This window comes from Monodelphis domestica, chromosome 3 (assembly GCF_027887165.1).
Source record: "Monodelphis domestica isolate mMonDom1 chromosome 3, mMonDom1.pri, whole genome shotgun sequence".
NCBI lineage: Eukaryota > Metazoa > Chordata > Mammalia > Didelphimorphia > Didelphidae > Monodelphis > Monodelphis domestica.
The window spans coordinates 108,303,238-108,319,097 of record NC_077229.1 but is presented as its reverse complement, the minus strand read 5'-3'; the positions used below and the strand labels follow the sequence as shown (position 1 = coordinate 108,319,097).

The 15,860-nt window shown below is 40.6% G+C and overlaps 2 protein-coding genes across 9 annotated transcripts in view; both read right to left on the bottom strand.

Annotated features, from left to right (window-relative positions):
- TSNARE1 (t-SNARE domain containing 1) overlaps positions 1 to 15,860 on the bottom strand; it is a 298,847-nt gene that overhangs the window by 33,959 nt on the left and 249,028 nt on the right. The gene's annotated exons all lie outside the window — the stretch shown is intronic.
- Positions 1,352 to 15,853, bottom strand: LOC103098603 (uncharacterized). 5 transcript variants are annotated; one of them, XM_056820753.1, is made up of 3 exons: positions 15,318 to 15,821; positions 11,239 to 11,296; positions 1,352 to 4,129 (listed from the first exon to the last, which is right to left on the bottom strand). In XM_056820753.1, exon 3 carries the CDS (start codon positions 3,860 to 3,862, stop codon positions 2,492 to 2,494), a length of 1,371 nt encoding a protein of 456 aa, XP_056676731.1. In that variant the 5' UTR covers positions 3,863 to 4,129; positions 11,239 to 11,296; positions 15,318 to 15,821; the 3' UTR covers positions 1,352 to 2,491. The 5 variants fall into 5 exon arrangements, with proteins under 5 accessions (XP_056676731.1, XP_056676730.1, XP_056676728.1 ...); XM_056820752.1 differs by lacking the exon at positions 11,239 to 11,296 and adding an exon at positions 7,097 to 7,302; XM_056820750.1 differs by lacking the exon at positions 11,239 to 11,296 and having other exon boundaries at positions 15,314 to 15,821.

Genomic DNA, 15,860 nt, shown 5'->3' with positions numbered 1-15,860 from the left:
TTTAAATCAATTCTTTCCTCCACTCAGTCTGTGTCAGGAAGGACAGAAGGTCCTTTTATCTAAATTTCTGATGGCAAAAGAGAGCTACTGTAATAGTACCATTGGCCCCTCTTGCATAAGCCCCTTCCTTTCATGTGACTGAAACGAAGATGAAGAAAGGTCAAGTGAATTTCTGGGAAATGCATGTGAACAAATACTAGAGATGTAGGTGGGAGTGAAATGGCTATCACCTATGTGATGCTGCTCATCCTAAAAGAGGATTACCTTTATGAACTCAGCTGTGGCTATAGATGCTTAGATGGGGTACTTTTATTCATCTACATTCTCCTTCCTTGTATATCTTCCCCTTCAATAGAAAATTAATCTGTTATGGATCAGCGGGGGTCTAGGACCAGAGCTCAGTCTTTGACCAGAACCTAAGGGTCATCTATGACTAGGGTCAGTATGATCATGGTTAGGTCTCAGTCAAGGATTGCCAGGTCCAAAGCTCAGCCTGTGATAATGCTTTAAAGTCCATCTGTCCAAAGGTTTGTATATTAATGCTCTGAGGAGTAGCCCTGGTCTCTGTTTTCTGGGAATTTTATCACAGAATTACAGAATCAGAGAAAAATCAAAGAATTTGAGAGCTGTAAGGGGCCTCGGCTGACATTTTCTCTAACTCCTACCCACCAAATGAGTTCCCATTACAACACAGCCAAGAAATAATCATTCAGCCTCTGCCTGAAGTATTCTGATGAAGGGGAGCCCACTTCTAAATAAGTTTTTCCTTGCATCAAACTTAAATTTCTCTCTTTGAACTTGTACTCATTACTCTTGATTCTACCCCTTGGGATCAACTAGAACAAATCTATTCCCTCTTCCACATCAAAACGTTTAAATTACTTGATAGTTATTATTTATGAGTTAATTCATCTCCAGGCTAAAATGAATGTCCACGTGGTATGGAGTAGAGGCTCTTCGCTCTCCTGGCTGCCCTTCCTTTGGAAAGTTTCCATTTTATAAAAATAAATATTTTACCTTAAACTGGAGTATTCAAAAATGAATAAATACTCTAGGTTTAGCTGACCAGGGCAGTAAATAACTAGATTATCACTTCCTTATTTCTAGAAGCTATGCCTATCTTAAAGAAAATCATGATGGAATTAGGATTTGAATTTGGATTTTTGTTGTTGTTTTGACTGCCATATTCCTGTTGGCTTACATTAAGTGTGTTGTCCACTAAAACCATCAAATTTTTTTTAAGACAATATACTGTGACTCCCCCATATCACACTTGTGAGGACAACTTTTGGAACTCAAGCATAGCATTTTATACTTTGGTTGGGAATACAAAATCACACATGAAAAAATCAAAGAAGAAAGAATATAATATAGAAATCAAATAAATCCTGTGGTACAAAATATAAGAGCAGGAAATAATATAGTTGAAGTAGTCATGAGCAGGGTCCTGGAGGAGGTAGCATTTGGGCTGGGCCTTGATGGACAACTTGGATTTTCACTGGTGGAGAGAAGGGAAAGTGACATCTCCAATGAAGCAGCTCAGGGGGCAAAACATGAATAAAGGCTGATCTGTATGAAGGGGATAGAATATTAGACAAAGATGATAGTAGTTTAGGGAGGAGAAATAGATCTATATCTGAAATGAACAACTTCTAGCTTTAATAATGTGAAGGTCAAATTATAGGGAAGATTCTCATTTATGCTTATTAGACAGTGCCCAGTTGGGTGTTCCTGAGAAGAGATACATTTGCATTGGGTTGCCACCTTTCAAGTCATTTGTTAACACATTCTGAATGTTTCTGAGAATTACCAATGGCCTCCAAAGTCTCATTCACCTTCCCTGAGGACTCAGCCTCAACATTATCTTAAGTCAGACTTATATGCTGTATTCACTTCATCCCCATTTTATCCTGATTGTGAGTGTTCTGGAGTATCAGGATTTGTTGTGACATTATGTCTCCAAGCACATCAAATCTGGCAGACCTGCTATAATCTGCAATATCAATCTTCTGACTGTAGTGGTGAGTTAGGCTGCATAGTCTTCAAATAGATAAGAGAGCTTTTCAAAGGCAGGCAGGAATTCCAGACAATTACATGCTTGTTTGAGTGTCAGTGGCCACCTAAATGAAGTATTCTTCAATAGGTATGAGTCAAGTTTAGGATTAACACATCACTGGAGAGAGGAAGCTGACTTAGACCAACTATATCAACCTTCTTTTCAGTAGTCATCAGGTTCAGTGGCTCCTTTCTGCTTCCTTTGCTTCCCTTACTTTAGCATTTCCCTTAGGTAATACACTAATTCACTATGACTGTTCTGCTTTCCACCTTACCCTCAGCAATGAAGCTGAGAAAAACATACTGAGGAGAGATAGAGAAGAAAGAGAATCCTTTTCATTTCTTATAAATCTGCTGCCCAAGGTCCATCCATTCCAAAGCCTGATTTCCATTAGTCTCCAAAGATGGAAGTCTAATAATACAGATTATAAGAGAGCTACCATGCAACTTTTCTGTGTTTCTTATGGTCAGGGAGTAATATTGATGGTGAAATTTTAGGACAAGTTCGATGTCTGTGTTGGTGGTTATGACAGGTAAGGTGATGTCGATGTTGATGGAGATGACGTCTTTGATGGGGATGTTGTTGCTGGTGATGACCCTTAAGGTGATGAAGGCAATGGTGATAATGATGTCTTTGATGGGGATGGTGAGTTCGATGATAATGGTGCTTATGCTCAGGTGGCGATGCTGGTGATGGTAAAGGTAATGCTGGTTGTGGCACTGGTGGTGGTAACTGTGAGGGGGGTGATGGTGTCAATGACAGTTTTAATCCTGGAAGTGCTGGTGGTGAGGGTAATGATTGTAATGATGGTACACTTGATACTTCTAATGATGAGAAAGAGGGCAATAACGTCTGTGACTCTGCTGCTGCTGGGTATGATGGGAATAAAGATGGAGGTGGTGAGGGTGGTGGTGAGGGTGGTGGTGAGGGTGGTGGTGAGGGTGGTGGTGGTGGTGGTGGTGAAGGTGATGATGGTGGCAATGGTGGTGATGTTGATGATGATGATGATGAAAAAGATACGGATGATAGTGATGTTTGTGATAGTGATACCTGTGCAGTCTCTGGTGCTTGAGATGGAGATGGTATTTTTGAGGATAATAGAGGGGAACAAGGTGGAGATGATAGAGATGAGGAAGATGATGGGAGTGAAGAGAGTGAGACTAGGGGGGAAGATGGATATTGAGATAAAGGAGGGGACAATGGGGGTGAAGAGGGTGATTGTGAGGAGGTTGATGGGGGTGAAGTTGGGAATGGTGAGGGTAAAGAGGGTGATGGTGAGGGGGTTGATGGAGGTGAAGATGGGAATGGTGAGGAGGTTGATGGAGGTGAAGATGGATTTGGTGAGGGTAAAGAAGGGAATAGTGAGGGGGCTGATGAAGGTGAAGATGGGCATGGTGAGGGTAAAGAAGGTAATGGTGAGGTGGTTGACGGAAGTGAAGATGCTGAGGATAAGGATGGGGATAGTGAGGCTGTTGATGGGGGAGAAGATGGGCATGGTGAGAGTAAAGTGGGTGATAGTGAGGGAGTTGAAAGGGGTGAAGATAGGGTTTGTGGGGGTAAAAAACATGACAGTGCTGGGGTTGATGGTGGTGAACATGGGGATGGTGGAGTTGAAAGGGATGACAGGCTTGGAGATGAAGATGATGGGGTTGATGTGGGTGATTGTGCAGGTGAAGATGATCTTGGTGAATGCATTGTAGGTAAAGCTGCTGCTGGTGAGGATGAGTTTAGTAACAGAGATGACGACAGTGATAGTAATGAAGATGGTGATTTTGGGGATACAGATGATCGGGATAATGATGCCATTGATGATGAATATGATAATGGTTATAGTGATGGTGATGATGATAATGAAAACTGATAAACCAGTTGAGAAGAAAAGTTTAGGACCAGGGAATCATGTTAACACTTTGGTTTCTTTCTGTTTTTCCAGAAGGTGTTAATCATTCCTTTAGTAAATTGCAGAGTCACTGCCTGGCCCTCATTCTCTAATTGCTGATGTGCTGTTCAGTGTCCAATCCCCACTTCTGGCATGGACAAAGGTGTTTTATGTTTCACCTGTCTTCACAGCTCCTGTACCAGAGGAGGAGACACAGTTACCACTTTGCCCTATCCCTGGGACCCACCCAGATCTCTTCCCCCTTTTCTGATAGTTTATATTCTCCTAAATTTTTGTTTATATTCTCCTCAATATTAGCCTTCATGTCTTATATTTTTTTCTGTATTAGTCTCCATATTTAGTTTCTCTGTATCCTAGTCAATTTTTATGTTTCTAAGTTTCAACCTGTGTCTAAGTCTATGTTTCTCTCTATATATGGAAATATCTTTCTCTCCATTCTGGATATCTGCTTTAGTTTCTCTGTCTCTGACTCCATGTCTATATCTTATTCTGACTTCTCATTTTTCTATGTGCTCCTGGCCCATTTTTCTAGAAGTATCTATTTCTTCTCTCTCACACACTTTTTCTCTCTCTTTTCCTTCCTCTTCCTTCTCTCCTCTCTTCTCCTCTGTCCCTCTTTTTCTCCCTTCCTTCTTTCCTCCCTCCATTCCTTTTTCTCTTCTTCCATCCATCCTTCACATTTACCTTATTCAAAAAAACTCTTCTACCTGTCTCTTCCCTAACCTTTCTCTCTCCCCTGCTACACTCCTCTTTCTCTCCCTTTAGTCCCTATGATTGGTTAAGGATGGGGGCTGATTACAAAGACCTGCCTTGAAGAGTAGGGGTGGTCCAGAACTTGTAGTATGTTGTAAAGGGGCTCTTCTCAGTCACAGCTGTGTATCTTGCCAAATGGATTCAGAAGGCATCTATTTCCAGGATCTCTCACTCTGTTAATAACCACTTCCTTGGCTACCTAAATGTCTCAGGTCTCAGGCTACAGAATACCTACTGAGTCTAGGAGCAGTGTCAGAAGTAAACTGTCTCCTCCAAAATTTCAGTCCTCTTCTAATTCTCCCTTCTGCCATAGACAAGAGGCACTTGGCAAATAATCAGCCACCTTGTAATTCTGATGACAAATACCCTCTCAGCATTCAAGCCACGCCCACCCAGAAGCTACTGAGATCATAGAACCCATCGAGGACCTTGCTGTCTCCCTTCTCTATTTCCTGGGTTAAGGCTTAGTCTAGGACAATGGTTCTCTATTTCATTGATCTCTGGATCCCTTTAAGACCCTTTTATTGAGCTTTATAAAAAAATGTAGGTTATATCCAATGGTGTGCTGGTAATTATTTGACAATTAGCTCTCCAAAAGGAAAAAAAAAAGTAACAGCCTTAAGTTTAATCTGAATAGTTAACATTTGTTTTATCATTGTCCTAATGTCTAGATAATCAACAAAAATGATAAATCAAGCCTCAATTTGTAGTATTCAGAGATTTCTGAAGTGTAAGTGGTCACACTAAAATCAACAATTTACTTTGCCAGTTTGAGCTGCCTCAGGTACATCTTATATTTACTTTATTCAAAATGAAAACAGTATTATTATTAAAATACTTTTGACCTTGTATAGAGCACAAATGTTTATTTAAATTAAGTTCTATTGATCCCTTGTGAAAAAGACCCCCTGAAAGGGGTCTCAGAGACCCCAAATGACATTTGAGTTTCTGGGATTACAGTCTTTCTGGGTCTCTCTCAGCCTCTGGGCACCAATCTTCCTAATAAGAAATGTTCTGTCTCACAGATAAGTTATATTCTTGTAGTCAGTCAATAGACATTTAATAAGCACCTACTATGTGCTAGGCACTTTGCTAAGCACTGAGAAGACAAAAAGAAGCAAAATATAGTCCCTGCCCTCAAGAAGCTTACAATCTAATTGAAGAGATATATATACAAACAAATATATACACACAGTTATATGTAAGATAACAGAATAATCAATAGGAAGGAACCAGAATTAAGAAGGATTTGGAAAGGTTTCTAAGTTTAAGACATCAGGAACTCTTGGATCCCTCAGTTGGGACTAATTGTTAGCAGAAGAAATTTCCTGTATTGATTTCTTATAGGAAATAGAGCCCAAGCTTTGGCACAAGTCAGAATCCTTTGGAATCCAGCATTTAGTATAATGCTTGGAACAAGGTAGGCATCCTTTTATTGACTTAAAAAGAAAAGAAAGGATTTCTGTTAGAGGTGCAATTTTAGCAGAGGCTTGAAGGAAGCTAGGGAAATCAGAAAGAGGGAGAACATTCCAGACATGGGGGGGGGGCAGCCAGAGAGAGTGTGGAAAGAGGGCTGCAAGGGCCTTACTTTCAATGCCCTGGCTACTGTAAAGGCTTATGAAGAAAGTCCTTTTGTGTACCTTAAAATGCTACAAAAATCATTTGTTAATGATCTCTGTTAAGTGGAAAGAACTGTAGTAGATCCAGATTCAGAAGGTCCTATGCCAAGTCATAGTATTACTATTTAATGGTCATATGAAGTTCCTTCACTAAGCCCTTTGCCTCACTGGTAATATAGAAAGACAACAGTGGAAGCAACATGAGGTTAGAAAAAATGCTGAATTTAGAGTCAGAGGTCATGGGTTGAAAACCAGTCTTTCCTATTGGTAATCTGTGTGACTTTGGGCAAGTGAATTAACTTTTCTAAGCTTCCACATCCCCATCCATAAGGGATGAGGGAAGGGATGGTTGAATAAGACAACCTCTGAAGTCACTTTCAGACCTAAATTAATTCTTTAATTATCCAGGCAAATGAAATAATGTTTGTAAAGTGCTGGGTAATAAAGCAAAGAGCCTAGATGTCATCTTCCTTAGACTACTGTGAAGAGTGAATCAAACTTTCTTTGTCTATCAATCAGCAACTTTTAAATTAATCAATCAAGAACTCAAAGCACCCCTACTTAACACTAAGTAAGAGAATTCACAAGTCACTTTCTAGAGTGGGTGACAACTCCAGAGGCCACTGCCAACCCCCTGGGGCAATGCTAGGCAAATTGAAAGACTGTGACTGGTTCCCTTAAAGTGGAGGAAGGGACAGAAAGGGATATAGAAAAAGGACTATAAAAAGTCCTGAACTTCCTGTCCAAGGGAATTCTTTGGGACTTCACCTTTTGGACTTGGTTTTTGGACTTTGCCTTTGGAGGACTTCACATTGGAGACTCTTTCCCTTGATGCTGCGTTGGCTTGCTGGATGAGTAGCTGGCTTTCCTTTCCTGGCTTCTGGAGAGATTGGTTCTAGAGAGGCCTTCTTTTCCTGGAGGAGCTGTGTTGGTGGAACCCTTGCTGAAGATACCAATATCAAGCTCTGCTGGGGCTGAGCCGGACACCAGAGCAACACTTAGGGTGATAGGCTAGATATTTTCTCTACCCTTTTCTTACATTTTTCCACTTTCACTCTTTCCATCTCTTTATAAATCAAACTACTAAAAGTCATTTTGACTTAAGCTATAATATTTTAAAATTGGCAACTACAGTATTACTTTAGAACTTGGATATTAACATAAAAACCTAAATTTTTATATTCTTACACTATAGCTGCAGTACTGTGTTCAATTCTGGGCACCATTTTCTAGGGAAGGCATTGCCAAGATGGAATGTATTCTAGAGGGCAACCAATGTGGTAAGGGAACTGGAAAGAAGGCCAAAAAAGTATGAGCTGAATGCCAGGGGGATGATAGGTGTGGCCAGGACCATGAATTCAAAAACAGATAAGAACATTGCCTGAAGAGTTGGTCATATGGAGTAGATTCAATGAACAGATCAACAAGGATATATTAATCACCTACTCTGTACTAGGGCTAAAAGTTGAAAAATGAAATAGTTCCTTTCCTCAAGAAGCTTACATTCTGGGGGCAGCTGGGTAGCTCAATGGATTGAGAGCCAGATCTAGAGACGGGAGGTCCTAGCTTCAAATCTAGCCTCAGACACATCCCAGCTGTGTGACCCGGGGCAAGTCACTTGACCCCCATTGCCTAGCCCTTACCACTCTTCTGCCTTGGAATCAATAAAGAATATTGATTCCAAGATGGAAGGTACGAGTTTAAAAAAAAAAAAAGAAGAAACTTATATTCTATCAAGACAGATAAAATGTACACATATTGGGACAAAGTCTATGATTTCCCTACTATAGAGAACTCCTAGATGAGGAAACTCCCAACAATGTAGATAGATAACTTTTCTCCAGTTTATACAAAATAAATATGTTAATTTTTAGGGAGAGGCATTGGCAGCTAGGGGAAATAAAGAAAAGCTTTATATAAGAGGTGGTGAGCTCTAAGAGAAACTAGTATCTCTTAGATGGTATTAATTGCTTTGTTGTTACAAGGACAATTTAATAGGGGAAAGTTAGAAAATATATTTGACAATGACTGAGATTTAAATATATATATATATATATATATCAATGGGACTAAATTATTTTATTTGTACAAAAGGTCTCATGGTCCACAGTTTACTTGGATTGTACATGAAGATGTTAAGGGGCTTTATTCAGGCATTTGTTAAAATAATCATTTGCAAAATTAGAAGAGTGAGGCATGGCTGGACAAATTTATATGGAATACATTTGGGAATTTTAGTTTACTGTAAGCTCAACCAATTTCAGAAAAGCGAGGTAGTGCAATGGATAGAGTAGAGCACTGTCCACTGAGTCAGGAAGATCTCAGTTCAAATCCAGCCTTAGATAGTTACTAGCCATGTGACCCTGGGCAAGTCACTTCACCTTGTTTGCTTCAGTTTCCTCTAAAATGAATGAGATGGAGAAGAAAATGGCAAACCATTCCAGTATCTTTGCCAAGAAAACTCCAAATGGAGTCATGAAGAGTCAGACATGACTAAAAAAAATCCAAGTAAACAACAATCACATTCAATTTAAGGCAGTAGGGTGGCATGTTAGCATCCAAAGCCAATATGTTCTTTGGCTACATAAAAAAGAAGAATGTTCAGAACAAGAGATGTAAAATTCTTCATTATGCTCTGAGTCTAGTAGGAAAATGGCATAGATGCAGTTGTGGTATACTTCTTGGTAGCCTCCATGGAAACTATCCCTGATTCAATGCTCAATAACTATCTACTCAGAGAATGAAGGCTATCCAACAGCTACCAAGAGGACTCAACTTTGGCATCTCATTTAGTTGGATAAGATAAAAGTCCTCTGGGTCTCATGACCTCTTAGAGAAGGGTCATTTTTAGAATCACTGACTCTCAAAATGGGAAAGGATATCAGAGGTCATCTAATCTGAAGTCTTAATAGCCACCAAGGGATGGAATCTCCTATAATCATTCCTGATAAGGAAGTCAGTCCAGAAGTAGAATTACAAGCATGGCTCACTCTATGAAAGAGTAGTGCATTACCTATCTCAAACAGCTCCCAGTTGTAGGAGGTCTTTTCCTTCTACCATCCCTGGGTGCCCTGGTCCTTGTGATTACCTTGAATAATCCTGACATTCAGGGGAGAAATTCATTTCCCTACACCCCCTTGCAATTCTGACCTGCCCAGTCTCTGCAACACATCTCAAATGGCATTCCTCCACATTATGCCCAGTGTGGAATTCTCCCTCACTATGAGAGATCCCAGAGGTGTGACAAAAGAAACCTAAATGGATAATGATCCTAGGGAGGGGAATGAACCTTAAAGAGTCTGTAGGTAGATTTTTAAGCCTTTTCAGACTCCATTGTTTTATGGAAGTCTGTATCAGAATTGGAAAAAAGGACTCTTGAATTCAGTGCCTGTATCCTGTCACATATATTGTATTTGCTGATTGCTTGCTTTAAGATTTTATTTTGTTTGTTAAGTTCTGTTATACTAACTCACTTTAAGTTACTGTGTTTTGATTATTAGTTACATTGTCTTTATTTGTAACTCCCCATATGACTGGCCTGGAGAAAATACCATTATAAAAGTACCTTTGAGTTGTTTATAACAAGAGGTATGGGTCTATTTAGTAGCTGAAGTGAAGTATTATAGCACGAATACCCACCTCTGCATTTATAAAAATGTAATGGATGAGACATATGAAGACATGACTTTTAAAGCTGTTACAGCCTCATACCAGAGAAACTGGGAAGATTTTCCTAGGGGGCATGGTACCCCTGGATGGCTCCCAAAAAGGAGTATTTCCCATGAAGCCTAAGTAGCTTCTGGATGATTTTAACTCTTCAGCTTAATAATCTGCCTCCACCAAAATGATCTTGATTCTTGATGACATTTTAGACCCAAAAGGTTTTCTTGAATTAGCTGCTGTACTACTGTTTTGTTTTTTTATGAAGCTATTTTCTTGGTGAAAATTAATGTATCCTGAGTTAATCCATCTGTTTGTCAACACCCTCCTCAGGGGGGATTATATAATTGTCATAAAATTTTAGTTTTATAAAAATTAAGAAACTTGCTACCTCCCAGAATCTAGGATGTGAACTGCTTGGAGAAGGCACCATAGAGATGCCTGCAGAAACATGACTCTGCATCAAAAGATCCAGAATGAAATTGAACGGGGAGGGGGGGGTTAACACATTTATTTTGTATGCATACTCTTATGCCAAAGGGGATTGCCCCCAATTGGCTTTTTGTTAATGTGTCTAGAAATCATTGGTTTTGTTCTCTTTCCCTTTTATCCCCAAATTATTGTAATTTATAAGTTGGTTATGTTTACAAGATTGATTGGGGAGACTAGTCTTCCAAAGGATTTCAGGGGGATTGTATAATTTGAATCTGTTACCCTAAAAACTATGATCCTCAGCAAAACTACAATTCCTAGTACCCTACTCACTTCCTGTCTTGAGGTGCTGACATAGACAGGATATAAATTGGGTGAAGTTCTGTGTCTAGCCCTTTTTCCTTCCTGTCGTGGCTTTGGTGGAGTAGGCTTTTTGAGCAGGTAGAAAAAACTTTAGTCATGTGGTTGTGTTTCGTTAGATAATAAACTTTATAAAATAATACTTAAAGTATTGCACAATTAATTTTAAATCCTATAGAAGGCAGTTGACTTCCAAAAGAATCCTTTGGTATCTGCTTTGGAGCTGGAATTCCAAGTCTGCTTTTCCCAGGGATCATCTGCTTATTATCTCAATCCTTTCTCAACTTCATAAGAATAGCCCTTGTCCCTCACTGATAGGTAACATTAGAACTTCTTTGTCCAGAGACCATAATTAGTGTGCAGACTAGATCAAGAGAGTAGACGTGGACAATGGCCAGGTTCTAGATCCCAGAGAGCCACAGCTAAGTTCCCACCACTTTCTGCCTCAGTTTACCCACCTGTCAAATATTTCTGTTGTGCTTTTAAAGTTCAAAAAGTACCTGACTGACAACAACCCTGTGAGGAAGAGAGAGCATGAATTATTGCCACCATTTTATACATGGCTCAATCATTTGTTCTAGGTCATATAGCTATTAAGGGTCAAAGACAGTCTTCTCCTATCTTTGAGCCCAGGGTTTATCCATTATACCAGATGTCCATATATATCTGCCTCAAAAATGTAAAATGAGGGGTTTTGACTATCTTAAAGAATCAGAATTGTAGAGCTGGAAACAATCTCAGAGGCCACTTGGCCCAAACTCAACCTTAAGCATGAGTCCCTTATAGTAATAGCCTTGAGATATTGGTCAACAGAGCTTCTGATTGAATATTTCCAGGGACAGGGAGCTCACTACTCATCCTAACCACATGCCCATGCCCTAGAAGCCTCTTTTATTGCAAATTCTCCCCTTACTTGTTTATTGCTCCTAAGTCTCTCTTGCTAGTTCATCCATATCTTACCCCTCCACCAAAGATTTTTTTTCCCCAAGGCCCTGTCCTGGGCTCTTTTCTCTCTACACTCTCTCACTGATCTCATAAAATTCTATTGGTTTTAATTACCATCTCTTGGGGGATGACTTAGATGAATTCATTCCCAGTCTTTCCTCTGAGCAGAATGCTGTAACATCAACTGCCTAATTGGATTCAAATGTGATGTCCCAAAGACATCTCAAACTCAACATGTCTAGAACTGGACTCATCTTTTCCCCAAAACCTCTCTCTTCCCAATTTCCCTATTTCTGTTGAAAGAACCACCATTCATTTAGTCTGTTAGGTCTGACCTTATCCTCCTTCTGCCTCATTCCATATTATCTAGTAAGCTTTCAAATCATGTTCTTTCTACTACCACAACATCCCTTATATCTGGCCTCTACTCTCTATTCACACAGTCATCATCTTAATTCAGACTCTTATCAACTCTCTCCTATGCTTTTCTGATAGACTACTTGGTCTCTCCTGACAGCAATCCATCCTTCACATAGCTGATAAAGTGATTTTCCATATGTAATAAATAATAGCTAACATATAGTGTCTACTATGTGCCAGTGCTAAGCACTTTACAAATATTATCCCATTTGATCCATTACAGCAACCTTGGGAGGCAGGTGATATTAATATTCCCATTTAACAGACAGGAAACCAAAACAAACAAAGGCCAAGTGGCTTTGCCCAGGGTCATAGCCAGTAAGTGTGTGCAGTCAGATATGAACTACTTCCCGGAACTATTGTGATAATCAAATGAGATAAAAATTGTGAAGTGCCTGGTACATGGTAGGCACTTAATAAAGTTTTTTTTTCCCCCACCTTTCTCCTATCCCTCTTGTTCTCCTTCCTTTATTCTATAGTTCAGCTATAGAATTGGCCTTCTCTCTGATCCTAGCACAGAGATGCCAATTCCTATCTCATGCCTTTGTTCTGGTCCTCCCCCATGCCTGACCCATAAGGCCTCCTTCCCTAACTCCTTTCTATTTTATTGACTTTTATTTATTTATTCTGTGGTCCAACAGCAAGAGAGAGAGAGCTGGCCTAGAAAACCTAGGTTCAAATCCCACTTCAGATTCACCCTAGTTCTATGACCCCATCTCTGCAGGTCAGGCCATCTTAGTGTTCTAGGGAATCTCTCTAATTAAGGAAGGTATTTCCTGTTCTGGGAGTTTTCTAAACAAATAACCATTGATTCTAAACCTGCTTCTGTATGTAAATGCTTTCTCTCACTTTGCTCCTACCCTTTGAATGTAAGCTTTCAGAAGATGAGAATTATTTCATTCTTTTCTTTTCTATCTGCATCTCTAAAACCTAGCACAATACCAAGTACATAGTGGGCACTTAATAAATGCTTGATAAATGATTCATTGATGACAGTAAGAAAATCAAATGGGGTCTTACAGAACTCCTTAGTTTGACATTCAAAGCCAAATAATTGGACTCTGTCCTCTTTATTATTATCCAAACTGGACTACCTACTCCTTGTAGATGTGGTCTTGCACTCCCAAATACCTAAGGATGTTCCTTATGCCTGAGGTACATTCCCTCATTTCTGTTTGTTGAATTTTTTATTAAACTCTTACCTTCTTCCTTATAATCAATATTGTGTATTGTTTCTAAGGCAGAAGAGTGGTAAGGGTTAGGCAATGAGGGTTAAGGGAGTTGCCCAGGGTCACAAAGCTAGATAGTGTCTGAAGCCACATTTTAACCTAGGACCTCTCTTTGCTAAGCCTGGCTCTCAATCCAGTGAGCCAACCAGCTGCCCCCATGTTGAATCTTTTTGCTTTCTCCAGGAAGCCTTCCATGATCTCCCCAGCTGAAAGGGTTTTCTCCTTTTTTTATTTACTTGCTCTCAGAAGACTTTGTCTGATCTCTCCTCTGTATTTATCCAACTTGACTTTAAACTATTTATTTAGCTATAAGTTATAACCATCTCTTTCTTAGACTCCAAGGCAAGAACTGTGCCATATTTCATTTTTTTGTTTTTGATTCCCAGAATGAAGCACAGGAATTTACACAGAATAAAAGCTTGATAGGTATTTGTTGAATTGAATTGAAATCCAATGAAAAGAATAATACAAGACAGATGAAGGGGCCTTGAATGCCAGGGGGAGAATCTTTGATTTCAAGGAAACTGACCCTTGTCCTGGGCTCTGAAAGAGCCCAGAAATCTCACCCCCAAACCCAGCTCCGCAGCCCCCAACCCCTCAACAAATGTTGGCTCTCAGGATATAGAGAGAGCTTCAGCTGATCTGGGGATTAAATGCTCAGCAAATTCTTCAAGGCCCCTTTCCCAACTTAAGCACTGAAGGTAATTGCCCCAGCAACAACTGTGATTCAAATATGAATAGCTGCTAATATGCATACGGTTTTGCATTTCATTTGCATTATTTTCACTTACTGTCAAGATGCATTGAAATCCACACCCCCAGGACCCTGCTGTTTCCTCCCAAGTGCCAATCCCCTCATCTAAAACACATCCTCACCATCTTATCCTAGGCCCACCGGAGCCCAAGGAGATGCTTCTGACCCTGAGGAAGGGGCAGCCTGTTCCCCCAGCTGCCAGGGACCTGGCCACTAGCTACAAGGCCTCCCACCCAGGCTCCAAAGCCCTTTCACAGACCCTGTCTTATTTAATCCTCCTGGTAGTATAAGGGAAAGGGGCCTGGAATGAGACTCAGAATATCTGGATTCCTTCCTGAATGGTCAATGCTAAGGACTTGTCCTAGGATGCTAGGCAAGTCCTGTTTTTATAAAGAACTTTAGCTTTCTTCTCTGACACATGGGGATGATAATAACTGCCCTCTATCCTTCCCTGGGTTGCTGCTAGGATTATATGTAAAAGTTCTTTTCATCTTTAAGGCAAGGATTCCGATTCTCCATTTGACAGAGGAGGAAACTGAGACTCAGAGAACTGCCCAAGGACCGAGAGAAAGAATGAGCCCCATACACCAGTCTCTTGAGCCAGAACTCTTCCCACATATGTATTCTTTAAATGGGAAATTCTAAGCCAGAGATTGTCAACCCAAAGAAAATGTGCCCAAAGGGTTCAGGGGCTGGCACCCTCCCCAAACATCCAGTCCTGTGGAATGACTTGGGAGATTTACATTCCCCTCATTACCTCAACAGCCAGTGTGGGCAGGATCACTCCAAAACAAAAGGTCTTGGGTCCGAATTCTGGCACCTCACCTGAAGGGAGGCAGCATGGTACCATAGAAAGAACCAGGGCCCATGAGTTAGTAGACCTAGATCAAGTCCAGGTGCTGCTACTTCCTTACTCTATGGCCTTCAGTGAATTATTTTCCCTCTTTGGCCTTGGTTTCTTCATCTGTGAAATGAGAGAGTTGGGCTAGATGATTTCTAATGTCCATGCTAGCCCCTATATTGTATGTTCTAAGATGAGGCAGAGTATATACAGTACTTTTTCTTGGGCTGGAATCCTCCCTCAAACACTTACTAGCTGAGGAAACCTGGGCAAGTCACTTTATTTTTCTGAGTCTCCCTTTTTTTCATCTATAAAATGAGGATGATGATAATTGTAGTCAATACCTACATCCCAAGATCACTGTGAGGCTCCGGAAATCATCTATGCCAGGTTCTTTGACAACCTGACAGGTTTACATAACTGGCAACTGGCATTATTATCTGAGGATTTTGTTTTAAGACCCCTTCTGGCTCTCCATTCTAAGTTCTAGAATAGAAGTTTCCTTTCTGCTCTGAAATTCTAAGATGACATCATTCTGACCAGCACAGCCTGCTGGCCGGCCATCCTCAAGAGGTGACCTAGAGCCTTCTGGGTGCTCAGATGGGTCCTACAGCAATGAGACATGTCTTAATTGGGAGCCCAGACATTCTTTTCCCTGCGTCACCATCCATCTCTTTCCATCTCTTTCCGTTCCTTCCCTCCCACTCCCCGACGTCCGCCTCCGAATGCCACTGAAACAAAATTAAAACTAACACTTTCAATAATGAGCTTTAAACGGGTTTTCCATTTTCTCTGCAATCTAGACAGGGCGGCTGGCCAGGAGGCAGTGTGCCAGCCCCCACCCCCAGCCATCGATGAGGCGCAGCCCCAGAGATCCATTAAACTAGGTGC